We start from the raw sequence: 27,531 nt of genomic DNA, 5'->3' as shown, positions 1-27,531 counted from the left end.
TGTAGCAGATGGATGATATATGTACATATGTAGGGCAAGGTGTAGACGAAGAGCGAGATGGAGGAGGAGAAGTCTTCTCATATGTGAAGGCGGCGCCGCAATCAATGAGCTCATTGCTGTTCACGAATTGTAATTTTAAGGTATATAAATACACATATAAATATGTAGAAATACATACAAACAAGTGTACAGTGGCAGCTCTATTAGAAGGAGCTACATAGATCCCAATCCGTCATGCAAACGACATGCATATTGTTGGGCATTATGGTATTCTCGTACATTCCCTTTTGCAGCAATCGCTTGTGCATCAATATTTAAGCTACAGGGAGAAGCTTCACTGTATGTCTCACTCTCTGTCTGAAAATTGGGGTAAGCCAGAGCGCTAGTATAAATCGGATGTGGTATATAGTAAATAGGTAGTTTTGGGGCGCCAAGAGGGAATACACAGGGACACACGGCCATTTGTCGATCATTGACGATCATTGGATCAATTAATAAGTCAAGTCGTAAGGCAAGGCAGTTGCCAAAATGCCAATGAGACATTGACATTGAGCGTACGAGATCCGTACCGTTCCGAATCAATCCGATTCGATTCGATTCGATTGTCTTGTCGAGCGGGGCAGCCACAGGTTTCCTTTGTGGCCAGCGCCAGCTGCCTCGCGAGTCTCGTCCAAGTAGTCGATCGAACGCTATCCAACGCAGTCCGTGGGGAAACCGCCCATAACCGACCGCCAGTGAAAGATTAGGTAACCGAAAGAATTGCCATTCTTTTTTTTATTCGCTGTACACCCGAAGAAGCACCAACCGCGAGAGTACACTGGACCCCCCAGAGTCAAGCAGAGCCACCGCCCAGGCAGAAGAATGTCAAACGAACTAAGCGAAATGATCGCCCTCGGGTGTCCGGATCTAACGTCCCAGAGCGAGCTGATCCTCAACACCGAGCGGCGTCTCAGCATCAAGCAAATGACGGCCACAGATTTGTCCAATCTTCGGGCTGCCGCCGCTGCGGAGGCTGCGGCCCAGGTACGGGCCCAGGCCGAAGCAGAGGCACGGGCCATTGCCGAGGAACAGCTGCGCGTGGCCCATGCCGCAGAGATCAAGGCCAGGGCACGGGCTGCCCTTGAGGTGCAGGCACAGCTGCAGCGGGTAATGGAGAGCGAGAAGCGCAGGCAGCACGAAAAGGAGGAGAGAGAGCAACAGGAAGCTGACGAGGAGGAGGAGGAAGATGAGCACAGTCTGGCCAAGGGCTCGCTGCCCACGAATGCCGCACCACGCGATCGTCTCACTTCGCTGCCCAACGTCCTGGACGATGGTGGGGCACTGGGCACCTCCAAGGAGTCCTCTCCCGAGAAGAGCACCTCCCACCTGGCTGACTCCATTGAGCTGCTGCGCATGCAGCGTGCGGCACGCGACGCTCGCTCCAATCGCAACAGAGAGCGCTCCATATCGCCAGAGCAGAGGAATCGCGAGCGCAGTGCTGCCCCCGATCGTCTACAGAGTTCGGCGAGCGTGAGCAGCATCGATTCGATCAGTGTCAGTGCTTCGGTGTCCAAGGCGACCAGCCGTCGAGGCAGCACCTCCAGTGCGGCCAATGAACCGGCGGCTGATCCTTCAGGGCTTGCGCCACCCAATTTACCAACAAAGTTTCCGCTCACGAAGACCGTGTCGGCGCCGAGCATGATGAATCGGCGACGCAGCAGCCTGACGGCGCTCTTTCCGGGCCCCTCGCCACTGGTGGCACCCGAGCCCTCGCTCCACACCAATCCACAGCCAGTGCCAGAGTCACAGTCCACGGCACAGGAAGAAGTGCATGAGACACCCAGGTTGATGATTCGCAGAAAGACACCGCCGCCCGTGGGTGCCAATCTGGGTGTGAATCTGAAGCGGGTCACCGCACCCAGTGGCTCCGTTACCATCAAACCGAAAGAGTCACCCATGCTGGGGGTGGTGCTGCGGAAAGTGGAGAAGAAAGTTGTGCCCCAGAAGAGCATCCTGGACGATGACAAGCCACTGTATCACTTCTCCATTGTGCGCAGCGATCACAAGGAGCATGTGCCGGCCCAGAAGCCGATACCAAAGCCCGCACCGGTAAAGCCCAGTCCCGGTGGCATACTCACCGGGCCACAGGTGGTACGGACCGTGAGGCAACCAGTTCCCGTCAAGCCACAGCGTCCACAGATGGGTGTGCCCATCACCATTACGAAGATCCAGGGCGACAAGATCATTATAATCAAAAAGATCATTGTGCCGAAGAACAGTAAGATACCGGAGCAGTATCTACAGGTTGGTGCCAACGATCCTCCTCATGGTGCTCGTCGTGATTGCTCTGTGGTGTGCTGTTCGGTGTCTCGTCTCTGTGGTTCCGTTTCCCCGTTTGGTGTCTTCCTCTATTTTCTGTGTTCTGTTTGAAAACTATTTAGAATTAGAATTTACCTCGATTGTTGCTATTCTCTTGAACATTCAACACACACACACACACGAACATAAATGGCATATTCCTTTGCGGACTAAAAGCTATAGGGCTTAGGGCACACCAATAGGTAGGAGGTTCAGTAGGAACCATTCGGTATGGGTTGCTGTTGAACTGAACGGCAAATTGACATTCACAAAAGAACGTAGAATGAACGAATTTCAAATCAAATTATGGTATTGTCATTCGCTCCTAAACGCAGATTCCATAAGATTACAGTGGAACGAACGACTCCCGACTTAGGCAGGATGAATGTAGAATGTTATATAGGATATCTATGGTTTTTGTAGGAGTTAAAGGTAAAGGAGCACTTATTCGTTTCTTCTGTCTCCTTCGAAGAGCTCGAATCTCTCATCAGTAGTTCTCCCTCTTGTCAATCTCTATCCCTGCAGTGGTTTAACGTATTTATCTTTACTCTACCAAAAACAATCAATCGAAATAAAAGCTAATCATAATTAATACACTGCCAAAAGCAGGTAAACATAAACAAAAGCAAAATCAAATCCTACGCGAGTTGAAAACGATTTTAAAAGTGGAAACCTAAATGAGTGAAGATGTTGCTAGCCAGACATCCTCCGCAGTTGCAGTGCCACCACCACATAGCCCCTCAAAGCCAAGCCCGAGCCCAATCCCAAACCCAACGACTGCTGCGACTACGCTGAGAGCCAAGGAGGAGCATTCCAGGGAATCTCTGCCACCAGCCACCACCAGTATGCAGCAGGCGGCAGCTCCTCCAAAGCCCACACCGACGCCACCGGCGAGCGGGCAGCAGTTCTTCCAGCAGGTGGTCTTCCCACAGTTTGCATCGGTGCTGTCGTCCAGCATACCGGAGACCAAGTGCGCTGTGCGGTCGCCCATCTCCTCGCCGTTGGCAATCCGCAAGAATCGGCCCCTGCTGCCGGCGAGTCCCAAGTCGACGCCACCGCTGCCACGGAAGCATCATCCGCTGGCCTACAATGCGGCCACTGGGACAATAAGCGCCTCCGGCACGGCGCTGCCGTCGCGCCTGATGGCCACAATTGCCTCGAGTCCCGCCTCGAGCATCTCGCTGTCATCCTCCTCATCGCCATCCTCTTCACCACCGCCGCCAGTGCCATGTCGAGCGCCCAAGAAGCAGCCGCTGCCTGCCTCAGCTTCGACTTCGACTGCGTCTGCGGCTGGGACAGAGATCAGTCTGGACAAGCTGCTGCAGCAGCAGCAGGAGCTGCAGGAGAAGTCTGCAGCGGCCACGAACAGCGCCAAATTGGATGCCAATTTCTACGATGCAGAGATCGAGATGATGAACAAGTATCTAAAGAGTTTGCCGGACTACAGCGAGCTGGACAGGAAGCTGCACCAGGAGTTCCAGGAGTGCGAGGATCTCTACGATCGCCTGAAGCGACAGCAGCAGCCGCTGGCCAAGTCCAACTCGCAGCAATCGGTGAAGACCGCTCCGGTGGGACCAGCACCAGCAGCAGCAGCTGCCTGTTCCTTTGGATCATCTGGTCCACTGTCAAAGTCCTCGTCCATTAATTTTGCTCAGAATGCCAGGGTACAGCCTCAGCAGCAGCAACATCAGCAGCAGCAGCAGCAGCCTCTCCGTCTGGCATATCCCTCGATCTTCGCGCAGAATGGAGCGGAGCCCAAGCTGCAGCGCAGCATCTCCAGCTCGAATATGCCACAGAATGTCAATCCCTTCCGTCCGCTGCCCGGCAAGAACTGTCTGCAGAGCGGCTCAAATCTGTCGCTGAACAAGCAGCTGATGAACGACTTCTGGAGCGAAAACCTAAGTGGTGGCAGCGGCGGAGGCTCCTCTCAGAAGCGACAAACGCCAAAGCGAACTTTTTGGAACTACGAAAAGATCTGCGGAGCACAGCTGGGGGATGCGGGACAGCCCTTCAAGGTGGACGCCAAGACGGCCAAGAAGTTGGCCATTTTTGATCCCACTGTGGCGGAGGCGGCCCAGAAAGAGTTGCAGCGGCCACAGCAGGCGCCACATGCCCACAAGCTGCAGAAGAACGCCTCGCTGTCGCATCTGGACCTCAAGGTGCGGCAGGCCGTCACCAAGGATGATCTCTATAAGCTCATATGCAATGAGCAGCCACAATCACCCGCCACGAATGTGAATGGAACACCATTTGTCAGTCGAGTGCCCGTCAAGCAGCCACAGCAGATGCCACAGCCGTTTCCACAGCAACAACAGCAGCAGCAGCAGCAGCTGCAGGCACTGCCCAAGAGTGTGTCCATGAGCCATGTGCCAGGGGCAGGTCTTCAGCGCACCACCAGCCGCACACACATACCCTGCTACATGAAGAACTTGCCATCGCTGAGCCGAAGCACCTCCAATTCGGCGATACTGATGTCGCAGACCCAACGAAAGGAGGCGCCAACTCCAGTGGCTCCTCTTTTGGCCAAGCAGCAGCCTGCAGCTGTGGCCAAGAGCTCCAGCAGCTCCTGTGTGCCCTCGCCACGCTGTGCCGCTGCGTTCTTTCGACGCCCACAAGAGGCAGCCACACCCTCCAACACTCACCAGCAGCAGCAGCAACAACAGGTTGAGACGTCATCGGTGGGTGATTCGGCATCGCTGGAGCGAAAGTCGGAGAAGAGCAATAGTACGATCAGCACGAGTAGCTTTACGGTCACAAATTGCTGCACCACACATCTGCCGCAGCTCTCAAAGTTCACCTCCTCGTTCCACATTGCACCTTCGACGACGACAAATGCCACGGCAACAACAACAACCTCACAGCAGCAGCAGCAACAGCAACAGAGTGAACAACAGCCAGCAGGGGCTGCAGCGGCAGGAGCATCATCATCTTCGATGGCTGCCAACATCAACTCGGAGATGCCAACAGCAAACACAGCAGCAGCAGGTGGAGCAGGAGGAGGAACGGCAACGTCAGCCACAAAGCGCCAGAAAGATGTCGAGAACAAGCTAGAGAAATGCCTGAACGACATGCTAAAGTTGAAGACCAACAGCAACAGCAACAGCATCATGTCGCAGTCGTTGACAGCAGCAGCAGGAGGAGGTGGAGAGCAGCAGCAGCAGCAGCACAAAGACCCGAAGATCACGGGGGCAGCCGTTGGCGAAGGCCCCACGAACGCCAGCAGCAGCAGCAGCGGCGGCACTGGTGGCAGTGGCGGGAACAAATATGGGGGCGAATCGCAGATACCAGTGCCAGTGCAGCTTTACGACCCGCAGAAGCCGTTGATGCAACAACAGCAGCAGCAGCGGATCTGCTATCCCATTGGAAAGTCCAATTCTACCTCACAGCTACCGATGGGTGGCTATCAGCGATTGTTGCAACAGCAACATTTGCATCAGCAGCAGCAACAGGAGCAACAGCAGCAGCATCAGCAACAATACCCACAGCATAAACGTCCCTTCCTCAATTGGAATACTTTTGCCTGTTCGGCCATGAATGGATCCAGTGATCCCTTTATGCAGCAGCAGCACCAGCAGCAACATTTGTACCCGCCACATCTTAGCCACAAGCTGCAGCAATCGTACTCATCCTCGCATGTGGCAGCCGCATCCAAGCAAACGCCCAAGTCCGGCCTGGCGCTCTTTCTGCAGAAGAATACCAACAAGGAGAATAAGTTTGGACAGCAGCAGCAACAGCAACAACCATCGCTGCAGCCTCCGCCTGGCATGATGCCTCAAATGTACGGCGCCTACCAGGCGCCGCAACCCCAACCTGCCTCCAAAATGAGTTATCCTCGCTCTGGCGTCGGCGGACCGCTGACACACTCTGTCTCGTTTAGCTCTGCCCAACGACCCACAGCCATGCAGCAGCATCAGCAGCAGCAGTTCCACCATCAGCAACAGCAGCAGCAGCATCCGCCACATTCCAACTTTGGGCTGGGGATGATGAGTCGCAATTACTACAATCTACCCAAGCAGCAACAGCAGCAGCAGGAGCGCAAGCCACTGCAGACCTTTGATCCGTATGCCTATCCCAAGCCGAATCAGATGCAGTCGTCGGTCAACAAGTACCAGCAACAGGCACAGCAGCCAACGCATCCGCATACGCAGCAGCAACAACAGCAGCAGCAGCAATTTCTCAATGCTTCCGTTGGGGTTGGAGCAGCGCAAGGGGGAGGAGGTGCCGTCGCTGGGCTTCAATATGATCCAAATACAAATACGCAATTGTATTACGCGTCACCATCGTCATCGACAACGGCGGGCATGCAACCGCAACAGCAGCCACCGCAACAGCAACAACAGCAGTTGCAACAAAGCAATTCTGTCATATTCAATCACTCAAATCAACAACAGCAACCACATCATCTACAACAACAACAACAGGCACCACAATTACACCAACAACAACAGCAACAACCAAATGAAATGTCCAAATCCGCATTGGGATTGCACTTTATCGAGGTAGATTCTACACAGAATGTATTCCACAAATCATACATATTTAGTGTGTGTTGTTTTTTGTTGCACTACTAACAGCATACTGCTCTCTCCCCGCTGCCATCCTTACCCATACTTAAGAACTTGCCACATAAATAACCAGATGACTCAGACTCGCTGCGATGTGTGCTTCTCCAAAAAAAGGCCTCTGACGAAGAACACGATGATGTTGATGTTGATGATGATTCCCATTCCCTTTGCCATTGCTTTTGCCTTTTCTGTGGCCCCAAGTGTCTGTCTGTCTGTCTGTATGTGCTTCCTGTACTTTTGGTGGCCTTTCAAGTGTGAAACATCCACAGCCCCAAAAACACCTCCCTGATGATGATGGGGGGTACTCTTCTTTGCTCTTGGCAAGCAGAATCTTGCACCAAAACCATTGCACAATCGACAGACTGAAAAAAAGGGGAAATTCAATGTCAATTTCCTTGGGGGCTACTCTCTATAAATAGTTGCCGCGACGGCCACTTAATTTATTGTCTGTTTATTTGGTTGCTATAATTTTTTGTTTGGCTAATTTTTAACTGCTTGATGATGCTGCCACTGCCACTCTGACGCTTCTACTCCCACTGCTGCCGCTGGTTTATTGTTTAAATATTGCCAAAATGTATGTAATTGTTTTAATAACTAAACAAAACAAAATAACACTAAACAATACGCGGAACGGAACGCGTTTTTAGCAGAGAAAAATTGTGATGTCTAAAAATATGTAACACCAGATGGTGGATGGGATGCGATCTCTTGTGGACTCTCTCTCCATCCTCGAGAGAGCCACTGTCGCTCTCTCTCTCTCTCTCTCTATACGACTCTTGAATGCTCTTACTATCCTAAAACTTCACCAAAGAATGATCCCACCCATGACTCGCTCTTTGAGTGTACAACTTTAATGAGGCAAGTGCTCAAAAAGTAAGGGTATTCCCCCTTGTGCCAATTGATTCTTCTCCTGGGTGTGTGGCTAGTTTTTCGGTTATTTTTCCTCTGCAGCAAACAATAATAGAAACCACGGGAAGAGGAGGCCTCAGCCTCAACCACAGCCACACACTCAGTTCTCAACCACACAGCTCTCCCGCACGGACGGTTTTCGCCGTCGCCTTTGCCTTTGCCTCAGCCACAGCCATAGCCAGCAGCTAGCTACTTTCGACTCTGACATCGGCGATATTTTCAATCTTTATAATTAGTATTTGTGGCGTGCGCTTTCGTTGATGTTGCGCTGATTTCGGTTTTGTTTGTTTTCTTCGAACAAACGCTCAGCGAATCGTTTGGCGTTCCCTCCTAATTCACCTTAAAATTCTCGGATAAATGGCTCATAGTGCGTGTGTTTCCCCCTCCAACAAAAACCTCCGACTTAAAGTGCAACTGCAATTGATTGGAATTTGTAAATAGTTTTTAAATTGTCGCTGAGCGGATCTGATCTGATCTGGACAGTGGACCCGTGGGGGCGACTGCTTCTTCTGTTGTGTGTCTATTTCCGTCGAAGCTGCCGCAAAAATCTCTTACAATTTCAATTATTTTTACACATAAATCCGCTCCGATCCGCTCTGTCTATACTATATTATGTATATATAATACAATCATATCTACAAGAAAAAACACCCGCTCTCTCTATAAACAGCACAACAAAATACCAAAAATTAAAACAATTAACGAAATAGACAGCAGAACGAACGAACCCTCTCGATCGATTATTTCCTTACGGTATTTAAATATTATCCGGATTGTCGTCATCCGGCGGATGACAGAGAGAGGGAGAGAGAGACCCACGCAGAAACCAATACACAGGAAAGAGTGGCCAATATGGCCACATTTCTGAATCGTTTTCATCGCGAGAAAAGCGAAAAGATTTTGCCAAATTCAAGTGAAAATCGTAAAACAGCTGATGGCGGCGAGGCAACGGCGACGACAAAAACGCAGCAGCAGCCGCAGCCGCCGCGACAGCAGCGACGGTACATGCGGAGTGCTACCGCTGCCAGCGTCACACAGCTGCTCTCCGAAAGCTGCAACAGTCTGCTGCAGCGCTTTCGACGCAATCCAAGCGAACGACCTGATAATAAACAACAGAATCCACCACAGCAACAACAACAGAAACAGAATCCACAACAACAGCGGAGCAGCATCAGCAATCGGTAATCGATGCAAAAGGAAATGAAGCAAAAGATTTTTATAATTTATTTTTAATTTTTGCCTTCTTTTTGCTTTCCTTTCGTCGACAAAATAAACCAACAACAAAACTCGGTCAAAATTCTCTGTCGGCGGCGATCATCATTTATTCATTCTCCTTCCTTCTCTATTTTCACTTGAGTTTATTTTCATTTGAATTTCCTCGGTGCCTGATCGGCGTTGATTTGCGGCAGAGTGGTCGTTGTCGACGCGTAATTACGACTTTTAGTTGCAGCGCAGCCGCCTCGCTCGCATCGCGATACGAACATTAGCCAAAATCTTCCTCCTACTCGTCGGCGGAGAAGGCCAATTATGTAAACTTTTCGAGTGCGTTTTCAATCGCGTTGAACTTCGGGGCAACCGCTGTCTGCCACCGCCTGATCCCTCCCCGCTCTTTAAAATCTTAGTAGTTCCAGTGTGAAAGAGAAAGAGAAAGAGCCCTTTCAATGCATCTCCAGTAGTTCCAGTGTAAAAGAGCACTCTCTCCCATTCAGCTCTTACCAGACAGTAGTAAAATCGTGCAAGAAAGTGTGAAAAATATTGCAATTAATCAAATCAACAATGAATGCCATATAGGTGTACTAATTTCCATTGAAATTTGATTTATCATTTTCAATACGATGATGACAGTCATAAATCAAGCAAGGAGTCAATGCTGTGATCTGGAGAGAGCTCTTTTACAGGAGCTTCAAAAGTGTTTAGTTCGAGCTGTTGTCCAGAGTGTGTCATAAGCTTGTCATGGGAGTATTTACACCCCACATAACCGATTAATGGCAGTAGAAAAACTTAGCAATAATGAAGATTCCCCTAAGTGTGTGCTCTCTTGTCTTTTTCGCCTAAGCTTTCGATGGCAGAAAAGTTTGGCCAAATACAGAGCGTTGCGTTGCAGCGCAACTAAAAGCAAAGCTCCCGAAAAGCTTATCCGATTCTGCGGCGCCTCTCGCTGTTGTTTTCTTCCTTCCATTCGATCTCTCTTGTAGTAGAACTTTTAAATAACCGTTCAAAAAAGCATTCACTTTTCTTTCGCTCCCTCTCTCTTATAATATTGCCTTGCTCTTGCGTATTCTCTCTTCCTCTTTGTTTAATGCAATTACTCCTTTATTATTTATATTTAAAATATTGCGAGTGAGCGCACGTTTAAAATAAAACGTAAATTGTGTATTACGCTTTGTTCTGCTTTTATTTTCCTTCAACAACACAGAACTTTTATTGCTCGCTCATTGCGTTCCATCGGCCAGGCAAGAGTTCAAGGCTTTTCTTGTGAAAAGCGCCCGTCTCCGCCTCACCCCTTGCGCATCACTTTCGATCGTTTCCCTGTTTCGCTGTGCGGCAAACTGACGGAAACGAATTCATTTTACAATTTACAAAAACGAAATGGAATGCATTCTGAATGAAGCATAAGCGTGTGCGTGTTCGCGTGAGTTTTGAACCGCCTGTCCCAGCTGGCAAACAAAGAACCGTTCTTCCTCATCACTATCCACCCACCCACCCACTCGTCTACATATGTTATCTGCTCTCTTCTCTCACACTCTGGGTCTCTCTCTTCCGCACTCTCTCTTGCTCTCTGGCTGGCGCGCAAGTGCGCAATATTTTCACACTTTTCACCAAAAATAAAAACGATTCCTCAATATTTTAATTTTCTTGTGAATGCGAATGCCTCGCATTTCCTTCATCTTCTGCTCGGTCTCTTTTTTGGTGGTCGCATGAATTTTCCGAAAATTTTCCTCAGTTAATTTTTAGTCCGTGTCGTGGCAGCGCGTCCCGTCCGAGAGCCGTTCGTCGCGAGCCCGTCCGTTCGTCGCGTGGAAAACGAAAGAAAAGCAAAGCAAAGAAAAAGAAAGCAAAAGGAAAATCCCATCACATACCCACCCTTAAGCCCAGCCGAATCTGAAAACTGTTTGGGATCGATCTTTCCCTGAATTATAGAGCGGCAGCCGCCATAGTCGAGGAGGATACCAAAGATACCAACAAAAGCACCGATCCAATAACAGGACGCAGGAGCTCCTCCAAGACTCCCACGAATGACAGCAACAACAACAGCAACAGCAGCAAAAGCAAGACAAATCCCTCACAGAAGCAAAGCAAACGTCGCCGCAGCTCGGATAAGTCCTCCAGCTCCTCCAGTCGGAGAAACCCGGAAGCGGAAAAGGATCGCGATCGGGACAGGGAACGAGAACGGGAACGGGATAACGCCATGAGCGATCGCCACAGACGTTACTATCCAGGCGGTGGACTGGGCTACCACCCAACCAGCAGCAGCGGGAGTGGCAGCAGCACCGCCGCCATCATGGGTCGCTACCAGAAGAGCTCCACCACAGCAAACGCCCTGGACAGACTGCGCACCCACCTCAGTCCCGTGGGCGGTTACTACAAGCCGCTGATACGTGGCCTGGGGGGTGGCCGGCGGGACAGGGATCGGGACCTGGATGATGTTAGTATCCATAAACAGCCGCAAAGCGAGAGCGAGCGAGAAAGTGCTACAGAGCGGTGTGCAAACCAATGGATGCGACGGACCTCAGTCAGCCAGACACATGACTCACCTGTTGGGCATTTCATATTTTGGAATACTTCTGCAGAGGAGAGATCTTCTCACCTGTCCATGACTCAGAGTCAGACCTAAATCTTTGGCAAGTGTAGAACTGGTAACCTCTGCCGAGGAAAACATTGTAGACATTTGTATATGCAGAACAGTGCTTGCAGTGCAGTGGCAACCTCCATTCATTGCCCATTGCCACACATACTATATTATAGAAAGTTTTCCCTCGCGTATAGACTGTCAGATGTATATATTCGTATACTTGTAGCTATCGGAACCCACACGGTCTGCGTTTTATAGCGAGCGTGTTCCTATATATGCCACCCCCCGCCCGATATATTCTATATCTCACAAATTCATTCTGTGCCGTGTGCGTTTACGTTTGTCGAATTTATTTTCGATACCAACAGCCTCTGGCCACTGCCTTCCTCTGCCTCTCTGCCATATAGGAAGATATATGCATGTATTTTGGGTCTAGTCTGTGTGTATCTCTATCGCTGAGATCTCAGAGATGTGTGTATAGTTTTCACGATTTTTTTCTATACGAGTTTATGTATAAACTTTGAAGGTCGTCGCGCCGTGGACGGTTTTTTGTTTAGATTTTTTCGCCTAAGGCATTTGAAATGAAAATAAAGGGTATCTCCTTAGGCCACATGCTTCACTCTCTCTCTCTCCTCTCTCTCTGTTGCCACTGTGAGTGCGTGCATGCCACAAGAATACTTTACCAACAGAGAGAGAGAGAGAAAGCCGCCACTTTAATTTCAGTGCGAAAAGAAAAGGCACCCGAAAAGACCATAATTAGCCATTGCCGAAAAGGCCGTTTAAATGGTTCCAACATTTGGCTCCGAGTGCGCGACTCTCGTCTCTAGGGTCTAGGTCTTGGTCTGGTGTCTGGCTACTGGCGTCTGTCGTTTGGCACTTCTTTTGTGGAGCGTGTGCTCAGCAGACAGAGCGTAAAGAGTGTTTTACGCCCGTCGTTACCGTTGGTTTCACACGAGCGGCGATCTTAAGCACTTTCCCTCTCCATTAACCATTTAATCCAACGTTCAAACCATATCTAAATCCCACCTGTGCACTTCTCCGTCTGGTTTTCTCTTTGTGTGTGACGCACAGCGTCGGGATTACCAACTGGACAGAGATAAAACGCCCACCACATCGGGAGTGGGATCTGGAGCTGGCAAACAGTCGGCCATCTCCCGCCTGGAGAATAAATATTCGGACGTACTTGAGCGTACGGCCGGGAGACGTCGCCATGAGGAAGATCGCGACAAAACCCTGGAGCCGGACGATTATGGTGGCAACAGTGGGCTGGTGCGTTCGGCCACTGCCCACCAGTTGGCCAAATCGAAGCTCTCCTCGAGCTCCTTCAATGCCGCTGATCGCAAGGAGCGAACGCCGTACCGCACGCGGGCGCAGCGACAGCGCGCCGGCTACATGGCCGACTCCAACGACAGTGGCTATCTGACCAGTGGCAATCGCTTGCTGGACGAGAACTACCCGGTGGACTACAGCAGTCGATATGACTACCACGATGCCCTGCGTCTGGGCGGTGCCTCGGGCTATCCCTCCAGTCGCTACGGACGGAGAGGAGCAGGAGAAGATGAGCCGGCATCAGCAGCAGCACCATTTGGTGGCCGCACGAGTCGCGCCTATGGCCGGACAAAGACCAGCGAGAATCTGCTGGCCGCCGAGATAATGGAGAGCGGGCGAAAAGCGGCAGCGGCATCCATGGAGGATCGTCCGCTGAATTCGAGGAACCGTTTCGCCCACCGCCGCAGGGAGCAGCCCCCGCCTGAACTGACGGCCGAAGAGCGTGAGATCCTAGCCGACGATCGCTCCTCGGAAGACAATGCAGCCATTCTGATGCTCCTGCGGGAGGACAATCAGTTCCTCGAGGCCAAGAAGTTTGAGGAGCGCATGCGAAAGCGCCGAGAGCTGCGGGAACGCGTCAAGCGTGAGGAGGAAGCGGCCGCGGAGGCCAAGAAGACTGAAGCGGCGGCCGCCTTGGAGCAAGAAGCTATTGCCAAAGCAAAGGAGGCAGCAGCAGCGGCAGCAGCAGTGGCAGCAGCAGCAGCTGCTCTGCAGGTGCCAAAGGAGGAGGCGGCACCCAAGAAGAAGTCGCGCAGCAAAAAAGTAACTACAGACGACAGCGATGATGATGGTGACAGTGGCTCCTCCAGCACGTCGGAGAGTAGCTCTGACGAGGTTGATGGCGATACAGAAACCGAAACCACCACCGATTCGGGGACTGGTGTGCAACTAACCCACACAACATGCAACACAGCCAACTCCACCACCACCAACAAAACAACAGACAAGGCCAACACTCCTCCAACTCCTACTACCTCTGTCAATGGCACTACTAGAACAACTCCTCCATTAGCCACCACCACATCATCCACTAGCACTTCTGCTCCACTCTCTAACAACCACACGGCGGCAGCGGCAGCAGCAACAACAGCACAGGCAGCAGCAGCAGTTGGCTCTAGCATCACCAACAAGAGCCGCTTTCTGCCCCTCCACTCCTCAGATCGCAATAACAATGACCTGTCCAAATACAAGCCCACAAGCAACCTCCTCACGCACTCCTCCAGCTCCGGAGCTTTGGCCTTTGGCGGTATCGGGGCGCGACTGGCGGCAGCGGATGCACGGCGCCAGCAGCAGAGGTACCAGGGCGCCAGCTCCCGCACCGCTGCCGTGCTGAGCGAATTCGATCGCTACAAGCCCAGCCTTGGATCGGGTTCCGGTTCGAGTTACCTTTCCGATCCGTACGGCAGCAGTCGGCGTACGAATGGTCTGGCGTCGGGCAGCTCGCTCTATCAGCGGCCCCACCTGGATGCCTACCACCAGCAGCAGCAGCAGCAATCCTCAGCCTCGTCGCACTATCTGCAGCAGCAGCAGGATCACTACCTGCTGTCGAAGAGCGCCACCTCGTCGGCGCTGTTCCACAGGTCACGCATTCCAAAGACACTCTCGACCTTTGTAAGCAGACGTTGTAATCCCCCCAATGCCATGCCGTCTTATCGATGGTGCAGCTTCGTTGAGCTTTGTTTTGCGCCGGCTGCCCCTAACTGCAACTGCAACTGCTACCTCCCCAAATCTCAAAACCCCCGTTCCTCTCAAAACTACTCGCCTTCAAAGAGACTTACAGATCAAAAAGCTAACAGCCGCCCAGTGGATCCCGGTGGATCGTGTTCTTGTTGAATGTTAAACTAACAGAGAAATGTTAAGCCCTGCCTCTCGAGCGATCGTTTTGTTTTGCATGCAACTAAAACTAAAACCAGGAATAAAACGTAAGAGAACATTGCATAAACCTTAACACACAACACCCAACTGAACATGACTTATAAATGTAGTTTTATCGATTGATTAGATACATATGAACTGAAATTGATTTTTCACCTTTCCTGAACGCTTTCTCTCACCTACAATGAGAACTTCCTTCGTTTGCAGTGTTGAACAACGCATATGTAGTAGTAGCTACAAAACCACCAATAATTACTGTGACCACGAAAACGACTGACCTTTTACGAACAATCTTTTCAGCACTTTATTTGTTCTTTTACCAAAATGAGTTCTGCTTCTCAGCAAGAAGCTATACAAATAATAAATAAACAAATACAAAAAACTAGCAAAACCCAAAAAAAAAAAAAATGAAGGGGGTTTCCTTGTTGATTTTTTGATTGCCCTCTACACAGACACAGAATATAGATGAAAGTTTCTATATGCACACTCAAACATCTTTATATAGAACTAAATAAACATATATATATATGCAGCGTTATGTATGCAATATGCGTTATATTTATATTTGACATATTTTATGATCTTTGTTGTAATTGTTTTATTGTTGAATATTAACCACTTTTGTAAAAACACACAAATCTCAAAACAAATTTGTCCGAACTAATTTTCTTATCGAACAAACGAAACGTATTTTTCTCGTGTTTTTTCTGAATATGATGATGTAAATCACAATGATGATGATGATGATGATGGGTTTATGATGATGATGTGCGCTCTCAACATGATGATGATGATAATCGATAATGGAATGATTGGATGATTGGAATTGGTTGGTCTTGGTGTGGAATATTTACAATGGATGTAAATGGTAATGCGATTGCTGTGGTGCCAACGCTGGAACTTCATCCTCCTGTGGATCCTTGTGGACTAAATTGATTGGACCTATGCACGACTATTTGTGGACCATCTGCTCCTGCTGCTGCCGGACAATCGGATCGAATATATATATCTATTTTTGTTTCTTTTTTCTCTTTCTTTTTTTGTTTCTTTTTCTCTCTTTCAAATTACATACTTATTGCCACACACGCACACACAACGCACTTTCTGTGTACGCGTCTGTATCTGCCACCCATCACCGATCTGCCACATCGACAACAACAACAACAACAACAACTACGCCCCCTCGCCTCGCCCCGCCTTGCAACAACCCACTACCAAATTCGCTCGCTCCTCGTCTGCTCCGCCGTCGTTTCGCTACCTCTCAACGGATCAACGAATGCACCACCCATCAATGCAATGCAATGCCACCGCCAACCAATCATCCAACCAACGACAACAACTACTGCAACAACAACCACGTCCACGTCGTCGTCGTCGTCGTCGTCGTCTTCGATTGCTCCTCCGCTCCTCGAATGCTCGCTTGCCCAAACAGACAGCCAAGCCCGTCATCCAAGATGATGCTGATGGTCACTTAATTTACCACACCGGAGACATTCTCCACCACAGATGTTCGTGACAATTTTTTGTTTTTAATTTTCCTTCCATACTTATGTTTAGAAAAAAAAGAAAAGAAAAGAAAAGAAAAACACTCAAATAGTCAAAAGTTAAAGCCAAAAAAATGAAAAGAAAAAGAAAAAATAACCAGAGAAAAGCAAAACAAAAGGCTATTTCTACTCCTACTCTCTTCTCTACTCGTAACTCTCTTATTAGTTCAAACTCTTTCCAAGTTTTCTTTATTATTTGTTAATTATCCACACACACACACACACACACACACACACACACACACACGCCAACAGAAAGGTTGAAAAATCGCGTCGCGTCGCATTGAAATTTTTCACACAATTTTCACGCCAGTTACTTCCTTTCAAGCAATTTGTCTTTGAATTAAACTTTTGTCTCAAACTAAATTTGTTTCCCCCCATTTGGAGAAAACTTTCGCTCTCGCGCCACCCAAAACATATAATTAACGAAATAATATTGAAAATGAAAACAAAACTGAAACTCATTTGCGCACACTTTGTTTAGAGTCCTCCGATTCGGTTATTGGGTGTGCACACACCAGACCTCATCGTATGATTCAGTACTCAGTATTTAGTTACAAGTTACTATACAGGTTTTAGCTTTAGAACAGACAGTACTAACTAACGTTTAACACCAACTACTCTTGATGCAATTGGCTGAGACACTACTACAAAAACGCCTTCCTTTTGCCAAATTTCAGATAAGATCATGGCCACACTCGGCGAGGGCACCTTCGGACGTGTGGTCAAGGTCAAAGACATGGAGCGGTAAGTGTGAAGTCTTAAGTGATTCTTAAGCGCTGTAACTAATGATTCTTCACCCTTTTCAGTGATTACTGCATGGCCTTAAAGATTATCAAGAATGTGGAAAAGTATCGCGAAGCGGCCAAGCTGGAGATCAACGCTTTGGAGAAGATTGCACAAAAGGATCCGCATTGTGATCAGTGAGTGCTGCAATTATATTTCTAACTTACTGATCAATGCTCTAATATACAATTTCTCTCTATCGTACAGCTTGTGCGTGAAAATGGTTGACTGGTTTGATTACCATGGACACATGTGCATAGTTTTTGAAATGTTGGGTCTAAGTGTTTTCGATTTTTTGGTAAGTAAACTATAGATTGAGAAATAAATATTTCTGATTTGTCTAATTCTGTTTGTGATTTCCGATACTTGTTTAGCGCGAGAACAACTATGAGCCATATCCGCTGGACCAAGTGCGTCACATGGCCTATCAATTATGCTACTCTGTGAAATTTTTACATGACAATCGTTTAACGCATACAGATCTCAAGCCGGAGAACATACTGTTTGTGGATTCGGATTATTCGTCTCACTATAATCATAAGATTGTGAGTAAAAATCATAAGCAGCTCTCCGGTTGAACCATAAATTATAACACGCTTCTTTATCCAGCAGAACCGGGAGGTTCGACGTGTCAAGAACACGGACGTTCGTCTGATTGACTTCGGTTCGGCCACCTTCGATCATGAGCACCACAGCACAATTGTCTCGACGCGACATTATCGCGCGCCCGAGGTCATACTGGAGCTGGGCTGGTCACAGCCATGCGATGTCTGGTCCATTGGGTAAGAAGTTTATTAAATGCTTGGAGGATAATTTGCATATTTAATTAAACTGTAATTATATTCTTGATATAGCTGCATCTTATTTGAACTTTATCTGGGAATCACACTCTTCCAAACGCACGACAATCGCGAGCATCTGGCCATGATGGAGCGCATCTTGGGACAAATACCATATCGCATGGCACGGTAATACAATGCAGCTCATGCTTTCACTTTCTAAAGCGCAGTTCCCTTCACCGAAATCGTCTAATGTGTAGCAACCATACTCTTTATAGCAAAACCAAAACAAAGTACTTCTACCATGGTAAGTTGGATTGGGATGAGAAGTCCAGTGCGGGACGCTATGTGCGCGACCACTGCAAGCCGTTGTTCCTGTGCCAACTGAGCGACAGCGAGGACCACTGCGAGCTGTTTGGCTTGATCAAGAAAATGCTGGAGTATGAGCCATCATCCCGCATCACGTTAGGTAAGTGATCGACAATGCTATCCAATTGGGGTTTGTGCTAATCGAATCTGTTCATTCATTCTTTCAGGTGAGGCCCTACGCCATCCCTTTTTTGACAGGCTGCCACCGCACCAGCGGGTTGGTGAAGTGAGCAGCAAGCAGCCCCTCTCCTCGGGAAGCAGCAGCCGCGAGCGATCGCACAGTCTGTCCAGATGAGAATTACAGCGATTTGGTTATTGTTGACAGGCAACGTTAATCAAGCGTCCAATCATGCAAACATACACAACAACAACAACAAAAGCAAAAACACAGCGCGACAACAGACGTCCAGGGACAGGAACGTCCTGGAGCAACATAAATGGAGAGCAAGCGCAGCGACCACAACGGCGAACCCTATTTTAAGTGCTAAAAGTCTTTTACTTCTTAGTTTTGTTAACTTGACTTGTATAGAAAAGTTTCTTATACAAAAATCTGTTTTCTCATATACATACATACATACAATATTCTATCATATTAGAATGCGCACGTTGCTGTGCATCATTCAGAGCTGTGTAGCGCCACGAGTGCGCCTGTGCATTGTATCATACCCGCCAATAGTGTTTGTTTTGTAATGATAACCAAATCGTGTATAATATTGATAGTGCGGTGCGTCTCCCCCATCCACATCCCGACACCGACACTGCTTGGTAATGAACCAGCGAGCCCCAGCCTAATTGTAAATGTCATTGAAATGTGCGCACCTCGAGATGGAAGCAACACAACGACTGCAATGATTAAACGAAGATACAATTGTAAATGTAATAAAATAAGAAGTCAGTCGCTAACGCGCTAGTTGAAATGCATATGCATCCCGCATCAGCAGCACCCACCCTGTCATTGGGATCTCGACTAAGTTGTAATTAATTAAATACAAAATGTACACCATTTACCATTTCGAGAGCGTGATCTGTAAGCTAATGCATGCCATTAAATCACTCGTACCCCACACTCCACTCCATTCATGTACCGATGTACATATGTAAGTGTAAAGTGTAAAGAGAAATTGTTATGCCGCCCCCCTCCCAGCCCCGTATGCATCAAGAGCGTTGTTGCGTCTTTTTTGTGTAAATTCGGTAGCAGACCAGGCCCAGAGTCATTTTTTCTCTTTAGAATACGAGATGTTTTCAGATGTGTAGAATTATCGCGCCAATCCGTTTTGTTCGTTTTCGTTCTATTATCGAGTATCGAAAAATCAACACATACATTTATCCATTACATACTATAATATCGTATGGACCTTAGGGAGAGTATATGTATGTCCATATACTAAACATACTTAATTCAAATGATTGTGAGTTAGTTTAATATTACATAAATATTAATTATAAATTACATTATTTGCAATTTAACCAGATCACCAGCCTATAAGATATAAAAACAACCAATATTGTCAAGTTACTACAAATTGAAATAAATCTTTAAAAAAACAACAAGCTATTATTTATACATTGTGATTTAATGATACATTTAAAGTGATTAAACAAAAGAGCTTTAAAAATGCATATCCTTATAGCTTTTAATGTCAAAAGATATCTGCCCGCAAAGGATGCTGAAAATTTTACGGATTGCAAGGACACGTCTCACGTCCTGATATTCCAAAATTAGTTTAACTTCTCGAACTAATCTAATTTAGTTCCAGTAGGGGCAATCGATCTAATCTTTAGATCTGATGTGAACCGTCAGCAGAGAAAATGTAGTTCAAGAAATCAGCGACAATAGCGGGGGCGCCACTGTTTAAAAGATTGATGTGGTTGTGAAAACTTTTGTTGTACAACAATAACAACAACCAAAATGTAGAGCAACAGTTTGGTTTTTTGTGTTCACCTTTATATTTCGGGGCAAAAAAAACCTTTATTTTACACAGTTCTCAAGAAGGTTTGAGCTCCAAAGCCAGTCTTGTATTTATTATGCACCGCCTACTAACATCCAGTTGATAGTTGTATAGCATCCAAAAATAATGAAATATTACGTTGTTTGGTTTTTCCATTTATTAATTTATTTGTTTTTGTGGTTCCGCTAAGTGTGAATTCGTTTCTTGCATTCTGTTGTACAACTATAATTTTACAATAGTTTCAACTAAATAAATAATAACAATTTATAAATATAATTTCTCTTTATATGCTTCTTTACGCGATTTGCTCAGTGTGTGGTGGTGTGCTGCTTGCATTTGGGTACGACATAAATAATTTGTTGTATATTGGGGTTTACCGTGCACCAATTTGTATGGTATGAGAAACGGCAGCTGATTTTGATTCTTTCGTTATTTTGTTTTTGTTTTTGTACGGACTTGTTTGGTATAGCCAAAAGTACATAATTGAGTAATTGATGGTTATCCAGTGCTAAACTTAGTGGCAAAAATGTCATCTATTTATAGGTTACCTATTTATAAAAATAATGGTTAGGTCTACAAATTGCAACGAAAACAAGAACCTAAATGAACCTAAGATCTATACGCAATAAATAAATACTTAACATGTACAATCTGTTATGGATAAGGGATATATATGTATAAATGTTTTTATGTATATACAAAACAACTTAAATTCTGCGCCGAAGCGCTGTCTAAGAAGCAACCAAATCTATCTCTCGCTTATGGTTAGAACCTTCCTTTGTAACTTGATTTCGATTAACATTTTCTTGATGCATTATTGTCTATTTCAAATGTGTGGCAGCGCCGCCCGGCGACGCAACTAAGCAGGGAGTCTTGTGGGTCTGTATGTTAAACAATAGAAAACAACCAACTCCAAAGTGACACTCTGTCTCAAGCTGAGCCAGAGGAAGACATCTAACTAAACTGATTTTCTACTTGTACCTTGATACACATTCATATGCGGTAAGTATATATACTAAGTATATGGCCAGGCCAAGCTGGACTCCACTAATTCCCCCTACTTATGCCCAATAACGAGCGTATAGTTCGCTGTGCTTACTGTCGACGACAACGCCGACAGCGCTGGTCATTTGGCCAGCTTCAGGATCTCTTTCCTGCCACCAGCAGCAAGTTCTGATCCTCCATTGGCAGTCACTGTCGTGACTGTTGCTCCGACTGTTCCCATGCCCACTGAAGCGGATGGTGGAGCGGGCGCAATGCGTATGGGCTTGGCTCGCTGCTGCTGCTGCTGCTGCTGCTGCTGTTGATTGAAGAGGCCACTCAGTGTGGCTGCCGTGCTGGCGGTCAGCACCATGCTGCTGGCTCCACTTGTGTTGGCCTGCTGCCGCTTGCTCCGCGCCAGTCCATTTATTTTGTTGTTCGTTGAAGAGGGCTGTGGGGGCGATTGCTGAATTACTGATGCTGCTGCTGGTCCTGCTGTCGGAGGAGAAGCAGCGGATGAGGATGCTGCCGCCGATGTGGCTACGGATGTGGGTATCGAGGAGGCTGAAATGTTATCCAACTCAGTCATTGCTTCTTGTATAGCCCGCTCGAGTTGCGAGTTCAGTTTGCGGCTCCTTTGTGGTTTGATGATGGTTGGGGAGAGTGGAGTGTGGAGTGGAGTGGAGTGTTTTGTGGGTTTTTGGGTTGTGTTTTTATATATTTTTTTTGGCGAGTTGCGAGTGTCGAGTGGTGATGATGATGATGTTGTTGGTTATGCATATAGACACACACACACGCACGCACACAGAGTTATACACGTTGGGGTTGGCAGGGCAGGATATAATTTTGGTTCAGGTTCAGCGCATATCAAAAAAAAAGAAACGAGAATATTAATTAGCAAAATTAAAAAGTCAAATACACAGAGAGTAAAGTAAATCAAAGAATGCTTAAAACAACAAAAGTCTATCTACTTATCAAAGGCTTAATCAAACTCTCAAAATAAAACAACTACAAAATTATCAAAAAAATGTGCTACAAATTGCTAGGACACGTAATGGGCACGCATATGGCAAAAGGTAAAATAAAACTCTAGCTATAAATCTATAATAAAAAGGTATAAAAATTACATTCATTTAAAGGAAATATAACAAACAAATATTATATCTACTTCGAATAATGTTTCTAGTCTACGGTGCTGGTCCTCTGGTGTTCCCTAAAACTTCTTCCATTGAACTAGATCCCCCTTCTGAGTTGTGTTGTTTCCCCCCACTCTTCAACCGGATGGATGCTCACTTTCTGGTATCCTTTTGGGCCTTGTGATGAGCCTCCAGACCCTCGGAGAGACTTTGCAATGAGTTGACCGGAATCAGTTCAGAGGTGGAGCGGCCACCGCCACCAAACCACTGCACCCAGACGTGATCGAACTGCTGCGATGGCGTGCACACGCCGTCAGGCATCTTGACGATCTTCCCAGGCCAGGCGGGATGTCCGCGTGCCGGACCCCATATAAGTTCCCCAATTGCAAACGATCGTGGCGGCATTAATGGAGTGCCAGTGGCACTGTTGCATGTGCCACGGCCAGAGCTGCGCTGTGGACGACGCGAACGTTTCGTTGGTGTGGTTTTGGTCTTGGTCTTGGCCTCCGGCATCGTGGTGGAGGATGTGGCGCCTGGTGCCATGGCTGCTGTTGCTGTTGCTGTTGTGCTGGGCGACTCTACGAAAGGCACACAGAGGCACATAGAGACTTGGACTTGGGTGGACGACATGGGGCTAAATGAAGAGGCGATCCCAGCACCAGAGGATGAGGAGGATTACAAGCAGGCAGAGCGGAGAGGATTAAGAGCGTTAAAAGTGTACAAGGCCGATCATGCAGTGGTCATTGCGCCGAGTGGCGTCTTGGCCATGTGGATGGTTAGTGTTTTGTGGTGGATGCAATTAGTGCTGGACATTAGAGGTGCGCTCCTTTCGGCGGCCTTACCCTGGTAATCAATGTTAACTACTTTGTGGCTATGGAGGAAGGTGGTGGTGCTGGTGTTGTGGTTGTGGTTGCTGTTATGGTGGCTGTGGCTGTTGTTATTGTGCTGCCCGATCGGCGGCTGTCGAAGGTGCATGAATGGGCGATGGCCCTGGCTCTGGCCCTGTGCCCCCGCCACTTGAGTGGAGCCAGTGGACGACGACGATGACGACGACGAGGATGACGATGTTATGGACATGGAAATGGGCATGGAGGCGGATGTGCTGTTCGAATGGGAGCTGGAGTTGGCCAAACGCATACCTTGGCCCATCAGGCTCATCCCGTTCTCTGCCGTCGCCTGCGATGTGATGTGTATCCGTCGTATCTTTGGCTCCGTATGCTTGTACATCCCACTTGGCTGCGTAAAGAGATTGTTGCTGTTGCCAAAGCCTGAAAGAAGCATAAGAGAATGATTAGATTAGAGAATGGCTGCCACTTGCCACACATGTCTGATTAGCAATACTTACTCCTTTCACAATCTGTGGAAGATGGCGACTGCCGACTCTCGACACTCAGCGGTGAGACAGCTGCATCCGGTTCCGAGCTGGAGACGCATTGCACCTGCCGCGAAAAAGATAGTTAAAGAATGAGTCAAGAGATCTTCACCAGAGAGGAGTGTATCCACAAACCATATCACTGCCAGTGCTCCGATGACTGGGCGGTCGTTCCGGACTGCGCGGGCTGCATGTGGTGGTGTCTGGCGGACTGGCCGCCGTTCCCTGGCGACCCATCGATGAGTCTGTCGTCAGATAGGTGGTGGCCTGTGTCTGCTGCAGACTGATCTGCTGCGCCTGCTGATGCTGATGCTGCTGCTGCTGCTGCTGTGATGGCTGCTGCTGCTGGATCTGAATGGTGGTTGTCGTGGGACTCGCCTGCACGAAAGTGGAGCCGCCACCCTGCTGCCCCGTGGGCATCACCAGACCCATGGGCGTCGAGTATATCTGTCCAATGGGACTCAACTGCCCATTGGCACCCACAATGTACTGCTGACCGCCGCCTCCAGGCGAAATGAAGGATGGCTTGCTCTGTGGTGACGGCGTACGCAGCATCACGGGCCCCTGGGGCGTCATCAGGCTGGTTGCGGGCATGTTCTGGATCTGCAGCAGCGTGGCGTCTGGTGCCATTACCAGGCCCGCGGGCATCAACAGCTGCTGCCCAATGAGGTTAACCTGCTGCAGGATCTGCCCGTTCTGCAGCAGCAGCTGCTGCGTCTGCTGCGGGCCCGAGGAGTTGGCCTTGTTCACGACTATGCCCTGGATGCCGGGACTCAGCTGGAACTGCTGCTGGAACTGTGGTGCAGATGCAGAAGCAGCGGCTGCTGCGGCAGCTGCCGCCTGTTGATGGAGCATTCCGGGCGCCTGGCTGGGTATGCTGGGCGAGATTTGGGGGGAGAGCGTCTTGGCGGGGGATCCACCACTCGACGGTGGCGGCGTATGGCACACAGAACTCTTGCGCTTGCGCGGCCTCCGCTTGGACTCTGGCGAGCTGATGATCAGCGTCTGGCCATGCGGTGGCACTGCCCCAGGATGTGGCATGGCTAGCACTTGCTCCAGATGTTGCTGCTGCTGCTGTGGATGATGTTGCTGCTGCTGTTGATGGACGATGTAGCCGCCGTTGGGTAGCGTGTTGAGCAGAACAGTTTGGCCACCTGTTCCTGCACCTCCTCCAGAGCTCTGTCCCGCCTGCGAGGTTATGATCTGGTGGTGCAGCAGCTTGCCCCCAGAGTTGAGGATCACCGTGTTGCTGCTGCCGCTGCTGGAGGTGGCTGCACCCACAGGCGAGGCTTGGCTCACAATGTAGCCGCCTCCCGGCTGCGGATGCAGCTCCTGGTGCTGGTGATGCTGCTGCTGGATGATACCCGCCCGCTGATGATGCTGCTGCTGATGCGGATTCCCCTGCTTGCTGTGCTGTGGCCCCGGAATGACCAGCAGCTGGCCGGATGAAGTCATTATCAGCTGACTGCCACCATTCGTGGCGCCTGACATTTGTCCGGCCATCGCTTGGAGCTGCGCCATTCCGGCCTGCGAGCTGCTCAGCGTGGTGATCGGTCGACCCGTGATCCCAGTGCCCGCCGTGGTGGTCACAATGCTGCGCGTCATCGTGGCCACGGCATTGCTGCTGGCCACAGTCAGCCGCTGTCCGCTAAGAGTCTGCTGCTGCTGGCGCATCACACGCAGCTGTGGAGCGGGTGCGCTCACCTGTCCCTGTATTTGCCCTTGGGTACGCATCTGCAGGATCTGCGGCTGCTGCTGCTGCTGTGGCTTTGGTGATGGCGAGGGCGTGCTCTTGCCCGAATCCAGCAGCGAGTCTGTGGGCGAGGACAAGCTCTGCCTGGGACTCTCGTGACTGGTGGAGATGGCGCCCACTTGCTCGGGCCGCTTCTCCACAGCTTCTTGCAGCACAGCTGCACTGCTCGAGACGGGTGACTCCTGGGGTGGTGGCACCACCGTGACGCTGGTAATCTGTGGCTTCTGGGGCCGCGCAAAGGCCTGCGTATCCACCTGCAGTGTGCGCTGTCCGGAGGACATTCCATTGGAGGAGACATTGCCACCCACCGCTTCCGCTTCCCACTTGCCGCCAAACACCGAGAGCCTTCGTATCCTCTGGCGCTGTATCTGCAGCTGTTGAAGTTGTTGCTGCTGCTGTTGCTGCTGCTGCTGTTGCTGCTGCTGGGAGCTGTGCACAATGGGCTCCTGTGGCTGTGCTCTGGCTGTGAATGTGGCCGACACGGTCACCTCTTTCACGACCGTATCCAGGCCTCCACCCAGCGTATTGTGCAGCAAGACTGTCTGCTGCTGCAAGTATCCGGCGGGATCGTCCTTGAAGTTCGGCTGCTGCATCAGCGGCGGTGCTGCGGGTGGTGGCAGCGTTACGGGTAGAGGCAGGGAAGAAGGCGCAGCTGCTGCTGCTGGCTGCTGCTTTATCACATGTCCTCCGGCTGAGCGCTTAGGGACTCCAATTCCAACTCCAGCTACAGCTCCTCCTCCAGCTAATGCTTGACTAGTTTGCATTACAGGCGTGGCTATTCCATAGGCCTGGCTCCGTGGGGGTAATTTGTTATTGCCGTATTTGTGGCAATCAGCTTCTGGAAATGGAGCAACAAATTGAAAAGGCAAAGTCAGTGAAAGGTCAAGACAGCATCCTTCGGTTTGGTTATGCAAAGCGCGTCGCGTCGCGTCCTTAAAGTGCCCGCAACGTGTCCCTTGCGTGGGGGACACACCGCTCCACCCCCTAAAGGTCGTGCAACTACAGAGGAGCCCAAAGCACAAGGATGCCAAGCGGAATGGCTACGGGTGTGGGGCTAGAGGGCAGACTGACGACCCGAATAAAATCAAAGCACACACAGAGCCAGAAACGTGCTGCTGCTGCTGCTCCTGCTGCTGCGAATGTCAGATGAAACTAAAGGGCTTGCGTGGGGCAGCTTCGGTGGTTTTTAAGCAGCGGTTAGGATATAATGAAGGACTTATAATTAAACAAGAACAAAAAAAGGACACCCACCAGCCACTCCACACAATTTACGCGCTTTTATCCAAATGCAAAAGATGAAACCCAAAAAGGAAAACAAATTTTAGAATGCGAAACTTTTGATACACTGAAAGGTACTTTCATGCATTTTTAAATGAGTTTTACTTACTCATAATAATACATTTTCCCAACGAAAAACTTCCCTCAAGTCCTGCCATAACCTTCGGCCATTTTATGGCATTGAAATGAAGGATTGAGGCTGCAAATGTCATGGCATATGGCAGTGTACAGCGATAAATACTCTATATTCTCCCTGCGTGTTAGGTATCTCTAATATTTTAAATGGTAGGCTATGCTCGTATGTGCATGTAAATAAGGGCAACGCCCGTCACTCCCCAAAGTTTATCCGCCTTTTGCAGAATTACAAAGCTCGCAAAAAAATGGCACAAAAAAAGCAGCAGCAAGACCCCAACACGATGAATCTGTGAACCCAGAAAAACCAGCGAAAAACCACAGAAAATTTAAATTCATTTGGCAGTAAGCTCGCGAAGGGGGTAAAAGATTTTTCGCAAATACTTTTGCCACACCCCACACCTTATACCACCCACGGAGCGCACCGACGGACCACAGTTCCTGACCAACTTCTACGCCACTCAGCGCCTGCCCTTGGCCATTCCCCACAGCCCTCTTCCATGCTGCTGCAATGCCACGTGAATATTTCTAAATCGTGCAAAACTTTTGCTTTGTGTGGCGTTTTTAATGCGACGCTGATTGGCCCTTGCAATCGCCCACTTCCCAGCCATAAGCCGCCATTCCCTGGACGAAGGATCCTGCGA

The 27,531-nt window shown here is 49.0% G+C and overlaps 2 protein-coding genes and 1 long non-coding RNA gene across 21 annotated transcripts in view; 2 read left to right on the top strand and 1 right to left on the bottom strand.

The window, feature by feature from the left end:
- The window catches only part of LOC117589833 (serine/threonine-protein kinase Doa), a 38,065-nt gene extending 18,774 nt beyond the window's left edge, over positions 1-19,291 (top strand). For 2 of the 13 annotated variants that reach the window (XM_034282076.1, XM_034282074.1), the window contains 9 exons: positions 16,241-16,316; positions 17,033-17,099; positions 17,162-17,275; positions 17,346-17,436; positions 17,513-17,683; positions 17,751-17,920; positions 17,993-18,106; positions 18,196-18,386; positions 18,454-19,291. In XM_034282076.1, coding sequence (XP_034137967.1) covers positions 16,241-16,316; positions 17,033-17,099; positions 17,162-17,275; positions 17,346-17,436; positions 17,513-17,683; positions 17,751-17,920; positions 17,993-18,106; positions 18,196-18,386; positions 18,454-18,581 — 1,122 coding nt within the window. In that variant the 3' untranslated portion in view covers positions 18,582-19,291. Of the gene's footprint in view, positions 1-795; positions 2,284-2,915; positions 6,837-8,776; positions 8,993-10,952; positions 11,458-12,675; positions 14,545-16,240; positions 16,317-17,032; positions 17,100-17,161; positions 17,276-17,345; positions 17,437-17,512; positions 17,684-17,747; positions 17,921-17,992; positions 18,107-18,177; positions 18,387-18,453 lie in introns of those variants that run through there. The other 11 variants (XM_034282070.1, XM_034282073.1, XM_034282064.1 and 8 more) reach the window with 11 other exon arrangements.
- Positions 9,017-10,852, top strand: LOC117589848. The gene is made up of 2 exons (XR_004574233.1): positions 9,017-9,353; positions 10,782-10,852. It is a non-coding gene; the product is annotated as an uncharacterized LOC117589848 (long non-coding RNA).
- A 1,373-nt stretch (positions 19,292-20,664) lies between the features above and the next one.
- LOC117589835 (mucin-12) overlaps positions 20,665-27,531 on the bottom strand; it is a 29,508-nt gene continuing 22,641 nt past the window's right edge. For 2 of the 7 annotated variants that reach the window (XM_034282078.1, XM_034282082.1), the window contains 5 exons: positions 23,860-26,315; positions 23,698-23,791; positions 23,195-23,620; positions 22,510-22,930; positions 20,665-21,851 (listed from right to left, as the gene is read on the bottom strand). In XM_034282078.1, the coding sequence (XP_034137969.1) occupies positions 21,362-21,851; positions 22,510-22,930; positions 23,195-23,620; positions 23,698-23,791; positions 23,860-26,315 (3,887 nt within the window). In that variant the 3' untranslated portion in view covers positions 20,665-21,361. Of the gene's footprint in view, positions 21,852-22,509; positions 22,987-23,194; positions 23,621-23,697; positions 23,792-23,859; positions 26,316-27,531 lie in introns of those variants that run through there. The other 5 variants (XM_034282079.1, XM_034282080.1, XM_034282083.1 and 2 more) reach the window with 5 other exon arrangements.

The sequence above is a fragment of the Drosophila guanche genome, unplaced genomic scaffold, assembly GCF_900245975.1.
Source record: "Drosophila guanche unplaced genomic scaffold, DGUA_6, whole genome shotgun sequence".
Lineage (NCBI taxonomy): Eukaryota > Metazoa > Arthropoda > Insecta > Diptera > Drosophilidae > Drosophila > Drosophila guanche.
This window is presented reverse-complemented; position numbering and strand designations above follow the sequence as displayed.